At 64.1% G+C, this 12,338-nt stretch overlaps 3 protein-coding genes across 8 annotated transcripts in view; 1 reads left to right on the top strand and 2 right to left on the bottom strand.

Moving 5' to 3' along the window:
- Nucleotides 1-362: 362 nt before the first annotated feature.
- Slc16a11 (solute carrier family 16 member 11) lies at nucleotides 363-3,189 on the top strand. Of its 5 annotated transcripts, XM_055594394.1 has the most exons (6): nucleotides 369-390; nucleotides 464-622; nucleotides 1,402-1,609; nucleotides 1,792-1,935; nucleotides 2,041-2,808; nucleotides 2,890-3,189. In XM_055594394.1, exons 3-6 carry the CDS (start codon nucleotides 1,408-1,410, stop codon nucleotides 3,117-3,119), a joined length of 1,344 nt encoding a protein of 447 aa, XP_055450369.1. In that variant the 5' UTR covers nucleotides 369-390; nucleotides 464-622; nucleotides 1,402-1,407; the 3' UTR covers nucleotides 3,120-3,189. The 5 variants fall into 5 exon arrangements, with proteins under 5 accessions (XP_055450368.1, XP_055450369.1, XP_055450373.1 ...); XM_055594393.1 differs by having other exon boundaries at nucleotides 363-622; XM_055594396.1 differs by lacking the exons at nucleotides 369-390; nucleotides 464-622 and adding an exon at nucleotides 1,163-1,227.
- A 165-nt stretch (nucleotides 3,190-3,354) lies between these two features.
- On the bottom strand, nucleotides 3,355-7,126 carry Slc16a13 (solute carrier family 16 member 13). The gene is made up of 4 exons (XM_055594392.1): nucleotides 6,668-7,126; nucleotides 6,414-6,557; nucleotides 5,042-5,779; nucleotides 3,355-4,498 (listed from the first exon to the last, which is right to left on the bottom strand). The coding sequence occupies exons 1-4, from the start codon at nucleotides 6,864-6,866 to the stop codon at nucleotides 4,293-4,295; spliced, it is 1,287 nt and encodes a 428-aa protein (XP_055450367.1). The 5' UTR covers nucleotides 6,867-7,126; the 3' UTR covers nucleotides 3,355-4,292.
- A 2,395-nt stretch (nucleotides 7,127-9,521) lies between these two features.
- The window catches only part of Bcl6b (BCL6B transcription repressor), a 5,840-nt gene continuing 3,023 nt past the window's right edge, over nucleotides 9,522-12,338 (bottom strand). The window contains exons 7-9 of one of the 2 annotated variants that reach the window (XM_055594456.1): nucleotides 11,884-12,014; nucleotides 11,664-11,801; nucleotides 9,522-11,382 (exon numbers count right to left, since the gene is read on the bottom strand). In XM_055594456.1, the coding sequence (XP_055450431.1) occupies nucleotides 11,233-11,382; nucleotides 11,664-11,801; nucleotides 11,884-12,014 (419 nt within the window). In that variant the 3' untranslated portion in view covers nucleotides 9,522-11,232. The remainder of the gene's footprint in view (nucleotides 11,383-11,663; nucleotides 11,802-11,883; nucleotides 12,015-12,338) is intronic. The other variant, XM_055594455.1, reaches the window with a different exon arrangement.

Genomic DNA, 12,338 nt, shown 5'->3' with positions numbered 1-12,338 from the left:
ATGCTGGCGGGGCAGCCATGCTGGCGGGGCAGCCATGCTGGCGGGGCGGGGAAGAATCTAACTTTCCAGGGTGGAGGGAAAGGCAGCCTGGCCTTTGGTGATGGTAGGGCCACACGCGTGCGCGCGCGCGCACGCACACACACACACACACAGTATGATGTGCCGCTCAAAGTCTGTCCAATGCTCTTCAGCCTTCCAGTTGCCCAACTTTTGAGCTGTTTTTCCTTCCGTTTCCAGGCAGATACTAGGAAACACCGCCATCCCGTGGCCGCGGCTGACACACGCCCCAGCCCGCAAGCCGCCGAGACTTGGGTGGCCTTGTTTAATGATTAAACCGGAGAGCACACCGAGCGAGGCAGCGGCTGAGGCAAAGCAGCAGCGACTGCAAAGGTGTCGTTAACGTCTTCCAGAAAGCACCCGAGCCCATCTCTCTGCACTCTTCCTTACTTTGCTTTAAAAACAGAAACAAGAAACAAACCAGAAAGCCCAGCCTAAGTCTTTGGCTGCTGGCGGAGCGCCATCGCCGGCACCCTTAGTGCAGCCCCCTGGGCGCTGTGGCTCCGCAAGATTCCGCACTGTCTGTCTCCCGGCGATTTCCCTCCGCGGTGGCAGGATTCCCACGGTAGGAAAAACCCAACTCAGAGGTTTCCACTTCTTTACGCTTATTTAAGCTGAACGGTCGGGGCGGATCACCCCGCGCCTCTAAACCTCAGCTACTCCATTTGTAAAATGGAGCCGCCGTCCTCACGCGGAGGCTGCAGAGGTCACCTGAGTGCACAGGTCCTCTTCCTTCGCAGGGCGGGCACGCGGGCATCGTCACCGGGGGCCTCGGTGCCCTCGGGGGGGGCTCGGCAGACCCCCGCGGGCCCCCTGCGTGGGCGGCAGCCCGGCTCCGCCGGCGTCGCAGCAGGCGGCAGGTGCGTGGGCGTGAGTCCCGGGCGCGGGCGCGGCCCCCGGGCACGCTCGTTCCCCGCGGTTCCGATCCAGGGCTGGGGCTGTGTGGATAATTCAATCCCCGTGGGACAGGCGCGAGGCCGCGGCCCGGGCTCGGTGGATTGGCTGTCGGGCGCCCCCCCCCCCCGCCCGGCGCGCACCCCAGCCGCGTCCCAGGCGGCCGGGCCCCTGCGGAGACCTGTTTACCGGGTCGGAGCGGGCTGCGCCTCCGCCGGCAGAGGCTGCCCGGGGCCCCCTCGCCCGTCCCCTGCCCCCGGCGCCGGGAGAGGTCGGGTAAGAGCGGGAGGCTCGGAGAGGAGGAGCCCCGGCGGGGACCCCGGGCCCGCGCGCTCGCAGGACCTCCACGCGCCCACCCTGGCGAGCCGCTCGGGCTGCTCTCGGGGAGCCGGCTCCCCGGCGGAGGCGCAGGCGCGGGGCCCCCTTCACGGTGTGTCCCCACCCCGGCAGGCGGCGATGACCCCCAGGCCGGCCGGACCCCCGGACGGGGGCTGGGGCTGGGTGGTGGCGGCCGCGGCGTTCGCCGTGAACGGGCTGTCCTACGGGCTCTTGCGCACCCTGGGCCTGGCCCTCCCGGACCTCGCGGAGCACTTTGAACGGAGCGCCCAGGACACTGCGTGGGTCAGCGCCCTGGCCTTGGCCGTGCAGCAGGCAGCCAGTGAGGGGGGCCCCCGGCGGGGGGCGGGCGCGGGAGGGCCGCGGAGATGGGGGTCGGCGGGCCCGGGCTTCCGTGGAGCCGAGCTCTGGCAGAGGGGGGCTCCGGGCGAAGAGCCGCCAACCAGCGCTGGAGACGGCTCGGGGGTCCCGGGGCGTGTCTCCGTTGACTCCGCCCCCTTCCAGGCCCAGTGGGCAGCGCCCTGAGCGCGCGCTGGGGGGCGCGCCCGGTGGTGATGGCGGGGGGAGTCCTGACCTCGCTCGGCCTGGTCTTCTCCGCTTTCGCCCGAAGCCTCCTGCACCTGTACCTCGGCCTGGGCCTGCTCGCTGGTAAGGAGATCGGGGCGCCCTGTGCTCCGGGGGCGAGTGTGGGCGGGGGGGGGGCGGTGACGCGTGCCGGCGGAGCCATTCCGGACCCCGTCCCGTCCCGTCCAGGCTCCGGCTGGGCCCTGGTCTTCGCGCCCGCCCTGGGCACCCTGTCTCGCTACTTCTCCCGCCGCCGCGTCCTGGCGGTGGGGCTGGCGCTCACCGGGAACGGGGCATCCTCGCTGCTGCTGGCGCCCGCGCTGCAGCTCCTGCTGGACGCCTTCGGCTGGCGCGGCGCCCTGCTCCTGCTGGGCGCCGTTACCCTGCACCTCACGCCCTGCGGCGCCCTGCTCCGACCCTTGGCGCTCTCCGGGGACCCCCCGGCCCCGCCCCGCACGCCCCTGGCCGCGCTCGGCCTGGGCCTCTTCAAGCGGCGGGCCTTCTCCGTCTTTGCCCTGGGCACCGCCTTGATTGGGGGCGGGTACTTCGTCCCCTACGTCCACTTGGGTCCGCACGCCCTGGACCAGGGCATGGGGGGCTACGGGGCGGCGCTGGTGGTGGCCGTGGCCGCCGTGGGCGATGCCAGCGCGCGGCTGGCCAGCGGGTGGCTGGCGGACCAGGGCTGGGTAGCCCTCCCGAGACTTCTGGTTGTGTTCGGGTCTCTGACTGGCCTGGGGGTACTGGCGGTGGGACTGGTGCCCACGGTGGAGACGGAGGCGGCCTGGGGGGCTCCCCTGCTGGCCGCTGCGGGGGCCTACGGCCTGAGCGCCGGGAGCTACGCCCCGCTGGTTTTCGGGGTGCTCCCGGGGCTGGTGGGCATCGGCGGCGTGGTGCAGGCCACGGGTCTGGTGATGATGCTCATGAGCCTCGGCGGCCTGCTGGGCCCGCCCCTGTCAGGTAAGGACGCAGCCCGGGCTGGCTCCGGGGCGCAGGCCGCTGCCGGGAGGGCCGGCCTCCTCAGCCCCCGCCTCTCCTCAGGCTTCCTAAGGGACTCGACGGGAGACTTCCGCGCCTCCTTCCTGGTGTGCAGCTCCTTCATCCTCTCCGGCAGCTTCGTCTACCTGGGGCTGCCCCGGGCCCTCCCCTCCTGCCGCGCGGCCGCCCCTCCGCCCACCCCTCCCCCCGAGAGAGGGGAGCTGCTCCCGCTGCCGCAAGTCTCCCTGCTGCCCGCAGGGGGCGCTGGTTCCGCCCGGGAGGCCACGTGCTGACCGTCTTCTTGTTTGTCCCTAATAAAGAGGTTTTTACCTGACTCTCCTGAAAGCTCCAGGAGCCAAACCACGACCCTGAAAATCTTTACTGACGAGCTCTCAGAAATGGAGCAGAAAGCAAGGGGACCCCAGCAGCCCCGCTGTGAGGAAGGATGTCTGTCCAGCCAGTTTGCCTGAGCCGCCTGAGAAGTTACCAGTTTCCGTTTGTTAGGGGCGTATCTAAACCTCGTGTTTTTAAATTAGCTTTATTTGTGTGTTTGTGAAGGCCAGATCTCCTGGAGCGGGCCTTTCGGGCGTTCTGAGCTGCCTGGTGTGGATGTCAGGAGCCGGGCCGGTCACGGGGAAGAGCAGCATGCAGCATAAGTGCTGGGCGCTCTCGGGATTTCTGTTTAGTGTGTGAGAGACCTGAGTGTGGACCCCGGATCTGCACCGTAGGTGGCCGCGAGCCCGCCCCCTCGTGTGGGCGCTCTGACAGAGCGGGAGTGCTCCTAACTGCCGAGCTTTCTTGGCAGCCCCGCCTCATGCTTCCTGCTTTTTGACCTGCCCTCGTTACCATCCGGGCACAAGTGCCCACCTTCGTGCCCAGCGCTTGGGAGGAGGCCAGGTCTCAAGTTCAGAGGCTCCCTGGCGAGGCTAAAAAGTTAAGGCTCTTAGGTGTCAGCTACCAGGTCGTTTCTGCGCCGGAGACACCGTCCACACACGCCTTTCCTCCCTTTTCCTCTGTATCACAGCAGTGGTGAAGAGGGAGGCGAGCACACAGACGTTAACAGAGCTCTTGGACAGCTCCTTCCTCGGCCGTGGTCCTATTAGCTGTCCCAAGCACCTGGACCCCAGCTCTTCTTGAGGTTACAATTCTAGTCCAGTTTCATTATTTGTTTTGTATCCAAGCGACACCAGAAATCACATATAGAAACATGAGAAGATTCTTGGCCTTAGAGTTTCACATTTGATTGAGAACTCACTGGAGTGAGATCTGGAGCCTCCGGAACAGGAGGTGACGTGAGAATCCTCAACAAAGTACTGAGGGTTGGCACACACATCGAAGGAGCCTGGGCCTGCCCCGGAGGAGGCAGAGGAGGCTCCTAAGGCACAGTGCTGCTGTGGACACCTGAGGAGGCCGGAGACCTGGCGCTGTCAGGCTCCGGCTTGCCGGCCGTGGCCACTCAGGGCCACTCAGTCCTCTCCCAGGCCCTCCTCCTTGGGCAGGGGAACTCTGGTACCCAGGGCCTCTCTTACGAGGTCCTGGGGTCTGGAGGTAGACGAGGAGATGCAGGAGAAGAAACGGGGCAGGGTGACCAGAATGCTGCTCCCTGCGAGAAGGAAGGCCCCAGCCACCACGAAGGAAGCTGTGTAGCTGCCGGTCACATCCCGGAGGTAGCCTGGGTCCAAGAGAGGAAGAGAAGCAAGCGTGGGTGCCCTGCACCTGGCTGACGGCTCAGACCCATCGTCTCAGCGCAGCCTCAGAATGTCACTCCGGCCGCCACCCTCCCTGCAGAGAGGATGTCCAGACCGGCAGGGACCAGCATTAGGTCGGGTGTGTCTGTGCTCGGCTCCCAGCCTTCGGTTAATAGGTGAGAGGAAAGTGTTACAGATCAGGAGCTTCTGGCATCTTGCGCATGGACCTTTACCCGGAGCTTTCAGACACCTGGGCAGGGGCCCCAGTGGGCCAAACGGAAAAAAAACCAGACGCTGACTAGGTCAAGCCAGGTCTTCTCAACACCCGGCCTTTGGTCTCACCGAGTTCCCCTTTGTCTTTGCACCCTGACCCCAGTTCTGTCCCCCTGCTAACCACCTCTTGGCTGTTCTGACTGGCTCAGGCTGCTAACCCACCCCGGAGGGCACCATTATCTATACTGTTGAGAACAGTTCCTCCCCCCAGTTTCACAACATGGCCTCCCTGTTGGCAACCCCACTTCCCTTACCTGATAGAGGGGCTCCCAGTAGCCCCCCGATGCTCTCTATCATCTGCACCAGCCCCAGGCCACAGTAAATCCGTCCAGTCCCCACCAGTTCAGGAAGCACAGAAAAGGCAACTGGGGTCAGGGCCCCTGATGTGAAGCCGTAGGCCACAGCCAGAACCACCAGGCTGGTGGGAGCCTGAGCCACGGGGAACAGGGCCAGTGACACCCCAGTCAGGGTGGTCCAGACCATCAGGAGTCGAGCCACGGGCCCTGGGACAGCGTCCCCCAGCCAACCAGATGCCACGCGGCCCACGAGGTCAGAAACAGCGGCTACCGAGAGCAGGAAGGCAGCGGGCAGCGGGGCCCAGCCCAGGTCCTGCAGGTGGGCCACCAGGTGGACGTAGGGGACGAAGTAGCCGGTGTTGATGAGTGTGAGGGCAGCAGTGTAGCGGAGGAAGGGGCCGTGGCGGAGGAGGGAGGCGAGCTGGGCCCCGGGGCCGCCCACAGCAGTGTCTTCCTTCAGGGAGAGCGGGCGGAGGAGAGCCCCGCAGGCCAGCAGGTGCAGGGACAGGGCGGACACCAGCAGGAGGGCGCCCCTCCAGGCATAGCTGTTGATCAGCCACTGGAAGAGGGGCGCGAATGCAAAAGAAGACAGGCCTACGCCCGTCAGTGCCAGCCCCATGGCCAGAGATCGACGCTGAGAGAAGTAGCGGGAGAGGCAGGCGAGGGTCGGAGTGAAGGTCAGGGCCCAGCCAGAGCCTGTCAAAAGGAAAACAAGGGGGGGTGCTTTGGGGCGCTCAGGACTCCCAGTCATCCAACAGCGCCCAGCCCCTGCCGGCCCCCACGCCCGTGAAACCCGGAGGCTTAATTCTCGCAGTGTGATCCTGTGTGTTCTGCTTGCTCGCCCTGCTTTCCGAGGCGGGTTGGCGCATTTCACAGCCGCGGTTCTCGACCCTCCTAGAGGACCCTGAGAAAGGGTCGTTTCCGCCCCAAAGGGGTCGTGACCCGGAGGCTGGAAGCCACCGCTTTCTGGGAGGACAAGAGCTAGTGCCACTGAAGTAACCAGCACGGAGCTTGGGAGGCAGAGCGCCACCTCTACCGTTCCTGGTTGCGCCAGGCTGCCTGGGCCCGGGTGTGTGGGCAGCGGTAAGAGTCAAAGGCTTTTTATTATTTCCTGCAGAAGGCCGTGCCACCCATTTCAGTCGCTACCCAGCTCGGTCTGAGGCTCCCTTCCACACTGCGGTGCGATGGGTCGGGGCTTGTGTTTCCTGGATGATCTCTGACTTAGCCTAAGAATTCCCTTCAGGGCACAGGCTCTCCCTGGGCCTTTCCGGGCCGAGGTGGAGCATCCAGGGGCTCAGATGCGGGCCTGGCACTGTGCCCCGGGTCTCACCTGACAGCAGCCCGATGCTCAGGTAGAGGTGGGTCAAGGAGGTGGCAAACGAGGCGAGCAGCAGCCCGAGCGCGGCCAAGACGCCCCCAGTCATCACCACAGGCCTGGGCCCCCACTTCGTGCTCAGGGCACTGCCTACGGGGCCTGGGGAAGCGGGACGGGTTCTGCGCGCGCTCTGCGCCGCCCCCCCCTCCGCCTCCTCCCGCCCCCCGCCGAGCCCCTCTCCGGCCCGACGGCGCGGGCGCGGCACTCACTCCCGAACTGCTGCACCGCGATGCCGATGGAGGCGATCCAGGACACGCCGGCCGCCTGCTCCCCGAACGCCGCCACGAACTCCACGAAGAAGACGCCGAAGGAGCGGAGCACCCCGAACACCAGCGCCGACTGGAGGAACGCCGCGAGCACCACCATCCAGCCCCAGCCCCCGTCGGGGGGCTCGGCCCCGCGCGCCATCCCGGAGCGGCCGGGCCTCCCGCCGCCCTGCGGCCGCTCGGCGCCAAGCCCGGGAGGTCGCTGCCCCGCGAGCGCCCCCGAGGGCCCCGGCTCAGCCCGCGCCGGGGGTCCAGGCCCGGGTGGGCCCGAGAACAAAGCCGGGCGGGCCGCGGCCCCGAGGCACCCGGCGCGGGCCTCGCTTACCTCTGCGCCTCGGCACCTGCCCGAGCGCCAGCGCCCAGCCCCGGCTCGCCAATGGGGACGCGGGTGTCCAGAGCAGGGGGCGGGTCCGCGGGGCGGGGCGGGACTGACGGCGTCGCCGGGACCCGCCGGGACGCGGGGGCGCATGCGCAGGGAGGGGCACGCGGCCGAGGGCGCCCACGTGACGGGGGACCTACCGCGAGGCTTGTGCGCGTGCGCCGAGGCTCGCGTCTGAGCGCCGGTGGCGGGCGCTGTCTTGCCGGGGGAGGGGTCGGGCGTGTGGGTACCGAGGCTTGCCAGGCGGGGCTCAAACAAGCGACAGGGCGGCCGGAGGCAGGCCAGGCTCGCGGGCAGCGGGGCCAGTTCCGCCGCCCCGGCCTCGGTGTTTCCAGCAGTCGAAGGGGGTACAGTGCTTTGCCACTCGGCGTTCGCGCTCCAGTGCTGCTGGGGGCGGGGGGCGAGGACGGGGGCCCGTGGGAGCCCTGGCATTCGTTTCTGCCGTGAAAACTTGTTCCTGCCCTCACCAACAGGAAGCGCGCGGCGAGCGGGTCGCCGAGACCAGAAATAACTGGGCAGAGGAAGGACGGCGGCCGGGCCACCAGAGGCCCTACCCCCACCCCCCACCCTAGCCTCAGCGGTGCTGCAGTAGCCATGAGACAAGCTGTGACCTGGTCACTGGAGCGATCCGTGGCTCACCGTGGCCTAGGAAGCCCCGTCCCATGACAGCCATGACTTAGGCTTCCGTTTCTACACCTCAGGCTCCCCAAGACTCCGACCTTGAAACCTTGGACTCAGAATTCACACCCAGACCGGCGGGGAAAGAGGCCCACCACAGGGAGATGGGATAAGAAGCCAGGCTTTTAGAAAGCATGCTTAGGTTGTGGCGCGATAGCTCGGCAGCTAAGGGTGTTCTCTCGGGAACGGGTTCGGTTCCTGCTCCCACACGGGTCCACACGTGGCCTGTAGCCCCTGTTCCTGGGCTTCCTACCCCATCTCCCGGCCTCCGCGGGCGCTGCACCTATGTGGGTCACGTGGGTACATGTAGGCAAAACACTCACACGTGAAAACGCACAGGCCATGTTGGATTGCACAGGCCTGTCCGCAGCTCCAGCTGCTTAAAGAATGAGGTCGGAGGGGGCTGGGGCTGAGCTCAGGGCTTGCCTGAACTCAGTGAGGTAAAGGCTGGCCAGGACAGTCTGGCGGCCCTGCCTGGAGGAAATACACGTTGCGTTGCTGCATTGGCATGCGTGTTACTCCGGCGCTTGGGGACAGCCAAGTCTGAGGCCAGCCTGAGCTGTCCCTGTGGCCTCCACACGGACACATGCCACGGCGTGTGCCTCACAGTCGTGTGCAGTAACAAAGTAGTCGTTGAGATTTAGGAAACTGAATCCAGGGCGCTTTGGCCTGATGGGGAAGTCCCTGGGCCCAGTCCCTTGCATCAGGCAAAACCACACCGAACGGTCGTAAAGGTTCTCCGTCGTCTACAGGGAACTAGGACACCACGACGCTATGGGTGCCGTGGGCCCACGCCTCGGGAGGACTATGCCGACGTGTACAAAGTAGACGATTCAGGAGTCGGAGCCCAGACTTCAGATCTTTAGAATCATGTCCCAATCTTGGCTTCACTCGTTCCATGGTCAAGGTGCGTAACTTCTCAGCTGGCTTCCTCATCTCTACACTGGGCAGAGCACCCCCTGCCTTTTTGGGCTGCCAGTGGGTTAAGTTATAAGTCTGCGCTGAAATGCTCTGTGTAGGGCCTGGCATTCAAGCGTGGTAATCGCTGTTCTTATTTTCCATAGGGGAGTAGCTGCACTGGAAGGTGATGGGGACTTCTGCCTAGGTTCTCTGTGTGTGTGTGTGTATAACCTAGGTTATGGAATTGTAAAACACAAACACAAGCAGCCACAACAGCAGATTATCAGGGAGAACATTATACTGAAGAAAAACACAGCACAGCCACACAGTGGGGGGCACTGCAGGGCACACATCCGTCTCTATCACAGCCGAGGAAAGTCCAACCGGGAGATAAGAGGATTAGTGACTTCTGGCCTCAGGCTAGAACACTGCCTTCTGCCGGCCGCTGTAGCCAGCCTCGTTCTCAGGGTCCCAAGCCCCGCCCGTCGTCTTTGGTTGTGCCAGGGTGGGTCTCTCATGAGCCTTGAGAACCCGGGCTGGCGCAGATGCGTCCCCAGAGCCCGGGTGCTTTCCCACTTTCTCCCCGCAGCCTCCACACCTCAGGAAGTGACCTCAGGCCAGCAGGATGCAGGTGGCTCCGGATAAACCCAATGAAATCACTGGTTCCTACACAATGAGCCGGATGGCTAGGGCAGGGGAGGGAGAGCCCGGACCACTGAAAGGGCTAGTGTGATGGAACAGTGGAACTAAGGAAGAATCTGAGTTATGATTAGTTTTTCAGACTTTCCAGGATCCCAGGTCCCTCCTCCCCCCACAAACAGAAACCTGGGACACAGCAGGTGGACAGAGAGGGGCTTCTTTATTCCAAGGATCTGATCCCGCAGCATCCAACATCTCAGCCCCTGGCACTTCCCACTCGTATCCAGTCTGCTAAAGAGAACTCATAATACCGTCTCAATCTCTGCTCCGCTGTCTCCACCCCACACACACACAGGCTGACGGGTGAAACGGAAGAACGGCCTTCTCACCAGGCGCCAGCCGTAGGCCACAGGGCCGCCTCAGCTGGGGACTCTGCTTTACATCTTCACGTCTTCTTGCCGTTCTCCCAAGTCCTGTAACCTCAGTCCCAGGGTGGCAGGAGCAGGGCTCTGCCCTACACCAGGGCCCCAGACGTCCAACACTCCAGACTCCATCTAGCTACAAACTGCAGCCCTCAACCAACCTATCTGGCAACTTGTTCATGGGGAAGTGGTCTTTGGCCAACCCACCAATTGGTCTCTTAAAGCCTTGAAGTATGTAATTGCAACAATAATCCCCAGTGACAACAAACACAGAATAGAGCTCGGCCTGGCTTCCTTCCTCTGTGCAGCCTAGGACGCTCAGTGGTCCCAGGAGCGACAACGGTGGAAATCTGAGTTAGACCCAGATTTCCTAAGGTAAGAGAGTTACTAAGCACCCTTGAAAGAAGAACTTCTTGGAATCTGGACACTTGCCAGAAATTGTCCAAAAACAACACATTCAGAGAAGAAGGGCATATTGAACCCAAAGGAACATTCAACCCCAGCCACTCATGCGGCCCAGGATTCTGCAGACTCACGGTGGAGGGAAGTGGTGTCACTGACTCTAGCCTTCTCAGAAACCGGACAGATGAGAACGGACAGATTGCAGAGCTCTCCCCGTGGGGTGTTAGCTCAGCCAGGACGCAGGCTGACCTCGGGTTCAGCTCAAACCCTTAGGCTCTCTCTCTGACAGAGGGACAGCATGGGGTCAAATCCTGGGGACTAGATCAGTGGAACAGTTTAGATGCTGGGCCTTCCCAGAAAGACTACCCACCTCCGTGGAGGCTAGTGAGGAATCCAGCCTTCAGGAGGAATTTATTATCTACATTTTGGGTTCATCAAAAAGGTTCCCATCACCCTCAAAGAGCTGAAGGTTTCCTTCCAGGTCTAGCCTGCTGCAAAACCATCCAAAATACCAGGGAGGATGCTTCACCCAACCACATGTGTTCCCAGGGCCTAGGAGAACTGAAGCTTCTAGCCCGAGAACCTCGGGACAGGGCAACAAGCAAACAACGAGGAAAAAGGACGACTCAAAAGGGAAATGTTACAGCAAAAACAATGCGGAGACGCTCAAGCCAAAGGAGAAAGCCAAGTGCTAGGTCTCTCTGCCAGCAGAGGCGTGCCCTCACCCGTGTCCACTCACTTTTGATCACACTCGTGGAAGAAGAAAGTCGGAAAGGCAAAACAGAATGAAGGCCCTGTGCCACCCACAGACCCTAATAAATTATATTTACACATAAACCATTGGGGGGGGGGGCGCAGTTCCTTGGAGCAGGTCCCTGGCGCGGCTCCTTTCCCCCAGTCCCTAGCTACCCAGTCTGGATTGTGAGGAAGAGGTTTTGACCAGCAAAACAGAGGCTGCTCCAACCGGGATCAGCCTCCCCTGCTCTCCTCAGTAATGAACAAGTTTGGTTACTTAGGTAATGAAGCTTCTGATGGCAGGGCGGCCTGGCGCACCCCACATCACGCCTCAGCCTACGCTCTCACAGCCCCTAGGGAGCGAGTCGGGGCGCAGGCGGGGCGCAGCTACGGCCCCCCAGGAGGTGGTATCGCACTTTGGTATTGGTCGCGGCCCCGTGCTTCTGACGCAGGTGCAGCCGCAGCTGACTCTTGTGCCGAAAATGCAGGCCGCAGGGGTCGCACTGTGGGAAGAACGGGGCCCCAGTCAGGGCCCCAGCTGTCCACAAGCAGCTTCGCTGGGCCGGGGAGGGACTGTGTGCGCGCTGACACGCAGCCTCCGGCACGCCCTTCTGATTCCTCTGGGCCTAGCTTTGCTTAAGCATCGGCCCCTATCGGGTCCCGGACAACAGCGCCCGTCCGCGCATAACCGTCCCCACCCTGTCCCGGGCCCAGCCCACTCCCCAGAAATCAGCGCCCCGGGTAGGAGCCGCCCCGCCAAGACCCGGCTGCGCAGGGTACCCACGTGGTACGGCTTCTCCCCCGTGTGGATGCGAACGTGGCTTTTGAGGGTCTGCAGATGGCGGAAGCGGGTTCCGCAGGTGGGGCACGGGTAGGGCTTCTCTCCCGTGTGGATGAGCACGTGCGCGCGGAGGTGCGCCACCTGAGGGGGCGGGGCCTTGAGAGGGCCTGGGGGTGGGCAGGCCCTGTCCCCTCCTCCCAGCGGCCTCCCAGCCCTCCCCTACCTGAACGAAGCGCGAGCCGCACGTCTCGCACTGGTACGGCTTCTCTCCGGAGTGGATGCGGCTGTGCGTCTTCAGGTTAGCCGGGCGGTTGAAGCGCGCTCCGCAGACGGCGCAGCGGTAAGGCTTTTCTCCTGCCAGCGGGGAGAACAGCCAGAGAGCCGTGGAGGGCGGCGGCCGCGAAGACCCAGGCCCCTCCCCCTGTCTGTGCGCTCCTCCTACCTGCGCGCTCCTCCTGCCTGTGTGTGCTCCTGCTGACTGTGTGCGCTCCTCCTGCCTGTGCGCGCTCCTCCTACCTGTGTGCGCTCCTCCTACCTGCGCGCTCCTCCTGCCTGTGCGCGCTCCTCCTGCCTGTGCGCGCTCCTGACCGTGCGCGCTCCTCCTGACCGTGCGCGCTCCTCCTGACCGTGCGCGCTCCTCCTGCCTGTGTGCGCTCCTCCTGCCTGTGTGCGCTCCTC

This window comes from Psammomys obesus, unplaced genomic scaffold (genome assembly GCF_907164565.1).
Source record: "Psammomys obesus unplaced genomic scaffold, mPsaObe1.curated_primary_1811, whole genome shotgun sequence".
NCBI lineage: Eukaryota > Metazoa > Chordata > Mammalia > Rodentia > Muridae > Psammomys > Psammomys obesus.
The sequence above is the reverse complement of the archived record's forward strand: the minus strand, read 5'-3'. Positions and strand labels throughout refer to the sequence as shown.

What these genes read in the sequence shown, in the direction of transcription:
- Slc16a11 (XM_055594393.1), top strand. Translation starts at nt 1,408, where the DNA reads ATGACCCCCAGGCCGGCCGGACCCCCGGACGGGGGCTGGGGCTGGGTG. An exon ending in CGGCCTGGGCCTGCTCGCTG is followed by an intron (nt 1,936 to 2,040) that starts GTAAGGAGATCG and finishes CGTCCCGTCCAG; the next exon opens with GCTCCGGCTGGGCCCTGGTC. An exon ending in GCTGGGCCCGCCCCTGTCAG is followed by an intron (nt 2,809 to 2,889) that starts GTAAGGACGCAG and finishes GCCTCTCCTCAG; the next exon opens with GCTTCCTAAGGGACTCGACG.
- Slc16a13 (XM_055594392.1), bottom strand. Translation starts at nt 6,866, where the DNA reads ATGGCGCGCGGGGCCGAGCCCCCCGACGGGGGCTGGGGCTGGATGGTG. An exon ending in GAGCATCGGGCTGCTGTCAG is followed by an intron (nt 5,780 to 6,413) that starts GTGAGACCCGGG and finishes TCCTTTTGACAG; the next exon opens with GCTCTGGCTGGGCCCTGACC. An exon ending in ACTGGGAGCCCCTCTATCAG is followed by an intron (nt 4,499 to 5,041) that starts GTAAGGGAAGTG and finishes TCTTGGACCCAG; the next exon opens with GCTACCTCCGGGATGTGACC.